The 6,813-nt window shown below is 50.2% G+C and overlaps 1 protein-coding gene across 1 annotated transcript; it reads left to right on the forward strand.

Moving 5' to 3' along the window:
• Window positions 1–430: 430 nt before the first annotated feature.
• CHCT1 (CHD1 helical C-terminal domain containing 1) lies at window positions 431–6,813 on the forward strand (the record flags this gene model as incomplete). Its single annotated transcript, XM_081108782.1, has 6 exons — window positions 431–481; window positions 1,804–1,905; window positions 2,188–2,363; window positions 2,802–2,901; window positions 3,588–3,783; window positions 6,728–6,813. 6 exons carry the CDS (start codon window positions 431–433, stop codon window positions 6,811–6,813), a joined length of 711 nt encoding a protein of 236 aa, XP_080964908.1.

The following is a 6,813-nucleotide window of genomic DNA, read 5'->3' on the forward strand; positions in this document are numbered from 1 at the left end:
GAAAGGAATGTTACAAACCCTGGTCCTCTCTCTCGGGAAGCCCACGGTGTACCTGAGGGGGCATGCATGGGACACACAATTTTTGGAAAATTACTCCAAAATCAACAGCATCTGACAACCTCTTGGGAAAAGGGGTGCCGGCCTCCCCTGGCCAGCTGCGCACCCAGCACACCTGGTCTTCCCAGCACATCGTGCTCACTTCCCTGGTCCAGGTCCCTGCTAAAGGAGAAGGCTGGTGGCCACCCCTAGGAATGAGGGGTGGGCGGGGGAGGGGCACAGGGCTCTGTGTTGGGCAGTTGCCATGGTTTTGCCCGGGGTTCTGGAGCCAGCCGGCCCACTCCCTGAGACACTGAGGTCACAGGAGCAGTAGGTCAGAGCCTGGGGGCACAGAAGCAGTGCCACTCTGGAGCCCACTGGCACACCTGCCGAGATGGAGTCCTCAGATGGGCAAGGGGATGGAGAGGACAAACCGCTAGAGAAGGTGAAGTGGGGCTGGGGATGGGAGGGGGAGAGGGAGGGAGGGAGGGAGGGAGAAAGGAAGGAAAGGAGGGCCCCGGAAGGGCTTTTGGAAAACCGAGACTACGAAATTCAAGTAGGAGGAGGAGAAGGAAAATTGGTGAGGTACATGAGTTAGCAAGAAACCAAAAGAACAAGAGAAGGTTAATTCATTCAAATTGTTTATCAAGGACATACACTACTGGCAAGATGATGGGAAGATTCCTGGTAAGGTGATTGTTGGATATGAAGACACAAGGGATCTCATCTGTGTGTGTGTGTGGGGGGGGTGTTGTGTGTGTGGTTGCGTGGGGTGTAGTTTATAATGTTGATCAGCCAGAGTCTCCTGTCTCTGGGGCCTGGAGGAACCTGGGTCCTGTACCCTTTCCATCTACTAACCTCCCTTTCCCTGATCTCTCCCTCCAGAATGGTCTGGGCCTGGATCTTCCTTGTTCCCCTGAACACAGGCAGGAATTAATACTCACTTTTCTGAGAGGTTTTTAAAAGGTCAGGCACAAATTCCACCCTGTCCATCTAATTCTGTGCTCTGCCTTCAAGTCACTTTATTTTCATTAACTAGATTTCTTTGCCCCACTTTTTCTGTCAGAAAATTCCTTCTTACCATTACCATCACCATCACACTTTTTTTCTTTTTTTTTTTTAAATATATTTTTATTGATTTTTACAGAGAGGAAGGGAGAGAGATAGTTAGAAACATCGATGAGAGAGAAACATCCATCAGCCGCCTCCTGCACTCGCCACCCCCTACTGGGGACCAACCCTGCAACCTGGTCATGTTCCCTTGACAGGAATCATACCCGGGACCCTTCAGTCCACAGGTCAATGCTCTAACCCTGAGCCAAACCTGCCAGGGCTCTTTTTCTTTTAAATATATACATGTAGTGTTTTTATTGATTTCAGAGAGGAAGAGAAAGGGAGAGAGAGAGACAGGAGCATCGAGGATGGGAGAGAAGCATTGATCGGCTGTCTCCCGCACACCCCACACTGGGGATCAAACCCACAACCTGGGCATGTGCCCTGACCGGGAATCGAACCGTGATCTCCTGGTTCATAGGTCGATGCGCAATCATTGAGCCACACCGGCTGGGCCATTCTAGGTTTTCTAAGCAGGGGTTCTCAGAGATGGGTTTCTTTGCCCAGGGACTCACTTGTCTCAGGGCTGGGTTAGGGAAAAGGTCATAGGGAAAATGGAGAAAGGCTTTGGCTAGCATTTGACTCAGTGGTTGCCCAGCACTGCCCCTCAGGAGCAAAAGCCCCCCAGCAGACCACTGCCCTGTCTCCCCCCAGGTGATGGATGGACCCTGCTTGGAGAAGAGTTCCAGCACGATCCCCGCTGGAGACTCACTTGTGTGCCATGCCAAGGGCCTGGACCAATGTACCTTCAGAATTGTGAGTAAGGGGCCATCCCAGGACCTGATCCCTGGTCCCCACACATCAGGAAACCTGGACTAGAAATTGACAGGCCTCAGACCCACAGCTCATGCCTGATCTGTCACACTCTTGGGAAAGAAGTGGGGTAGGACATTGACTGGAGCCTCCTTACTTAACATGTGCAGTCCTGAGGGCTGCAGCCAGACTAACCTCTGGTTACTGGGGTGGCCCATCTGCCTCTTCTTTTCTTCTTTTCTTCTTTTCTCGAATGGCCCCTCACTTCCCTTGTTGCCTCCTCAGTGTAAAGAATGTCTAAGGCCATTAAAGAAGTGCCTGCGAAAGTTGTCCCTGCCCCAGGACCTTCCCCAGAAGAAGAAGCTAAAGTATATGAAGCAGAGCCTTGTGGTCCTAGGCGACCACATCAACACCTTTCTGAAGCACTACTGCCGAGCCTGGGAGATGAAGCACTGGAAGAAGTAGGGCAGCCTCCTGGCCCTTCCCCTGCACCCACGCCTGGGTCACCCCCTCCAGACTCCAAGTCACACCCCAGTCAAGACCCCCTAGTCCCTCATCTTGATGTGAAAGAGTCAGGATCCTGGAGTGAGCATGGGGAAGGTGGGGCGGGAAGAGCAGAGTTCTCTAGTCACTCAGGGCGGCATTGATTCGCCGCAGCTGCACACACAGAGGACACAAAACTCTCCTGCCCCCAAGACAGTGATCTCTGATTGCACAGGTTCTGTGTGGTGTGGGTGCTCATCACCAGCACAGGGTAGTCAAGGTCTAGAAAACCCCCATATCTCCATTCCCCCAACCAAAAACCCAGGAGACAGCCCGTGGCCCATTTTTCCCTGGGTGGGTCCTGGAGGGACAGGGGCTGTGCCCTCCCTCCCTCAGCCTCAGGTCTCTCCCTGTAGGATGCTCTGGAGATTCGTTTCCCTCTTCTCAGAGCTGGAGGCAAAGCAGCTTCTCAGGCTCTACAAGTACACCAAGAACAACCAGAACACCAAGTTCCTGGTGAGAGGCTCCGGAAAGCTCCTCCTGGGCCCGCTGGGGGCTGGTCGGTGTGCACGTAGGGTTCCAAGAGCAGGGTTCAAGCAACTGGCACAGCGGGAAGCCCTGCTCTAACCGACCATGCCCGACTCCCCCGCCCCAACACCTCCCCACCCGACCCCCGACCCCTACCCTCCCCCCACCCCTCACCCGAGCCCCCCACCCCGTGTACCTTCAAGCTGTGCAGCTTCAACCAAACCCTCTTCCTCTCTGGGTCAACAGCTCTTCCTCTGAACACCAGTGGGTGGATCAGTTCAGTGATTCCTCCTCTGAACACCAGGAGCTGCCATTTTAGCGATTCCTGGGTTTCACCGGCCAGGAACATTTCAAAAGATATTTTCAGGCTCTCAGTTTTAATTTTGCAAAAGGCTTTTTTTAAAAAAAAATGCTTCACGACAAACACATAAAACACTGTAACTCAAAAAAAGAAATGGAGGACCTACCTCAAAGTAAAGAACCACCCGGGGACAGACCGTTGGCAGCCTGGCCTCCATGTCTCCATGACCCTTTCTGTGCTGCATCCTCCTCCTGGCTAGGCAGATGTTTGGTGCAGCCAGACCGCAGCAGCTTCCCAACGAGGGCATAGCTGGCACTGGAACTCGGGCCCCGCACTTCTCCACACTCTTCTGAATACTATGTCCCCGTTGCAGGCAGCCTTCTGCCCGTTGGACGCTCCGGAGAGCTGCTTGCTGGCTGACCAGGAAGACAATCTGCCCAAGCTCTGCAGCGCCTGGGGGCTGCACAGTAACATCAGCGGCATGAAGGAGAGGCTATCCAAGATGCAGGCCCCCAGCGGCGAGGCCTCCCTGCTAGCGGAGCCAAGATCCAGGGTCCATGTGAGGAGAGGTGATGCTCACTAGATGTGTGGAGAGTGCCTGGAGGAGGGCCCTTGCCACTTCCCTCCTTTCCATTGCTTCTCATCCCTACATTTCTTTTTCTGTCCATTTTCCTTCCTTCTCTCCCCTTTGTTTCCTCTCTTTTTCCTCCCCCTCCTGGCAGGTATGCTCATTATAGAAAGTATGAGATGCACAGGTAAGTATCAATCAGAAGAGGGAAGCACCCAGAGGCCACGACTATTATTGTTTTGGTGTGTTTCCTTCCGTGTTCTGTGTAATTTCCCCCTCTCATGATACCTACCATTTTGAATTCTGCATTTTTCAGTTAACATTTAAGTGAAGGCACTTTCCCACCTGTTTCTAGTGGCCATAAGTGGGGACTCCCAGGAAGGGCCCTAGTAGCAGGACACCCACTGTAGGTGTTGGGTGGGGTGTGGGCTAAGGGAGGGCACTCATTCCCAGAAGGCCAGAGAATGGCTTTCCCAGCAGCTTTGGCCTCGGTGATGACTGCACTGCCTGACTCTGAACAGAGGCTGTGGGAATAGGGAGGAGCCCCAGCCATGGTTGGAACCTATGAAGACCGCTTCTGTGCAGTGAGGTGCAGAGAGATGTTGGAGCCACCCACTCCTCACCCTTCTGGAACTGGCTTCTGGGGCCAGTGAGCTGCTCTTATTTAGCTCCTGGGGGAGAAAGTGGAGGCAAATAGGGTTCCCTAGGACCTCAGAGCATGGTCCTAAGTTGGACCCAGGTGTTCCCTCTAAAGGCCAGCTAGCTGGGGCTAATGCAGATGAGCAACCCTTGGGGCCTTGCCCCCTAGTCTAGCTGGACCGAATGGGAGAGCAGGTCAGGTGCAGTGAGCATGGGTTAGGCAGCTACTAAGACCCAGAATCCTGCCTGGGCTCTGTGTGAGCCCTGGCCCCGGTGCCTACAGTTAAAATTGGGGAAGTGAAACCTATAATGGAATGAAGACCAGTCTGTCTTAAGATGATCTAGGCCAAGCAATCCATGAATCAGATGAAATTATGTATCTCATAATTTCACTTAGGCCTTACAGCATCCCGAGGAGCTCAGTATTATTATCCTCCTCTTACCAAGGACTAATCTGAGGCCTTAGGGCAAAGGTAGGACAGGCTGTCTGGAGGAGGTAAATTTGGAACAGGCTTTAAAGAAAGGGATAAGGAGAGGAAGTGGGGAAGAGAGGAAAAGAGGGGCAAACAAAGGTGTGTGCAGAGGTGAGGGGCAATGAGCAGACAGTCTGGGTTTAGAGGTGGATAGCAGAGCAGGATGGAGATGTGCAAGATATGGGTAACAAGGGAAAACCCTTGTATGGTCGGTTAAGAAGTTTGGCTTTCATGCAATTCTCAAAATAATGTTTTATTACTATAAACATAAGCATAACATAGAAAGTTAGATAATACAGATAAGCAAAAATAAGAAATATAAACAGCACATTGTCATCACCACAGCTAGCACTTACCAAATTTGTCTTATGTATGTAAAACATCTATTTGAGTCAAAATGAGATCACTATGTATATACCTTTTTTTGTGGGGTTTTCTTTTTTTGAGAAAGAGAAACATCAATTTGCTGTTCCACTTGTTATGCATTATTTGGTTGATTCTTTTTCTTTTTTGTTGATCTCTGAGAGGAAGGGAGTGGAAGTGAGAGATAGAAACATCAGTGATGAGAGAGAATCACTGATTGGCTGCCTCCTGCATGCCCCACAGTGGGGATCAAGCCCGCAACCCGGGCATGTGCCCTGACAGGGAATGGAACCGTGACCTCCTGATTCATAGGTTCATGCTCAACCACCTAGCCACGCCATCCAGGCCATTGGTTGATTCTTGTACGTGGCCTGACTGGGGCCCAAAACCGTGGGGTATTGGGACAACACTCTAACCACCTGACTACCTGGCCAAGACTATAATGTATACACTTTGGATTTGAACTTGTGTTCTTCAGTTAACTTATCAACCTTCCATGTCAATATTTTCGCTTCATCTATTTGTTGGATTCAATACTCCATATTAAAATTTCCCAAAAGTCTTTTGCACTGGTATCCTAAACTTCATGCATCCCACCTGGCTATAAGTCTCTTTTACCCTAACAGACCCCTTTCTTACTCCCTGACCTGTTGAAGAGCTCAGGCTATTGTTCAGTAGAATCTTCCACTTTTTCTTGTTTCTTTCTTTTGGCATCTTTTAAGCTTGCTCTTCTCTCTATAAACGGGACTTTGGATCAAAAGTCTAGATGAATTCATGTTCAAAATTTTTTTGGAGGGAGCTAGGAGACATTAGAGATAAGGTTATGTTCTTCCTGTATGTGTTACATAAGAAAACAGATACTATACTGGTACTATCTGATGGACCCCCCCATGATGAGCTGAGTTTTATCTATGCAATTAAAGGTAATATGCATGGTGTTTCTTTGGCACCATGTTTATGTCTGTTCTTAAGTAAAACAATGGCAATGGTGTTTGCAAACAGTCCAGCACTAAAGTACTGGGAACTGGAACATGAAACAGAGAGAGGAGTGGGGAGGAATCAGTCTGTAGCCAGATGTCAAGAAACATGGGTCTTGCCCTGGCCAGTGTGGCTCAGTTGATTGAGCATCGTCCCATGCCCTGAGAGGTTGTTGGTTTGATTCCCGGTCAAGGGCACATGCCTGGGTTTTGGGCTCGATCCCCAGTGGAGGGCATGCAGGAGGCAGCTGATTGATGGTTCTCTCTCAATGGGCAATGGGCAGGCCATTTCCTTCCTCTGTGGCTAGGGGAGATCCCGCATCTGTAAACTACCCCACAGATTTCTGTGAGAAAAAAAATAAGGGACATAGGTTGGAAGTAAGATTTTGTTTTCGTTTCTTTAGATCTCTACCACTGCTCCCCAAATGTTACAGACCGAAGTTCTTAGTATTTGTAATGTCATCAGAGCTGTCTCTGACCTTCCCTTCTTCAGGTTCTTTAAGGAAACTTCATCAAACACCAAAACTCAAGAGAAAGAGGATTAAGGAAGCCCCAGAAACCCCAGAGACCAACCCATAA

Source organism: Myotis nattereri (assembly GCF_964212035.1).
Source record: "Myotis nattereri genome assembly, chromosome: 16".
Lineage (NCBI taxonomy): Eukaryota > Metazoa > Chordata > Mammalia > Chiroptera > Vespertilionidae > Myotis > Myotis nattereri.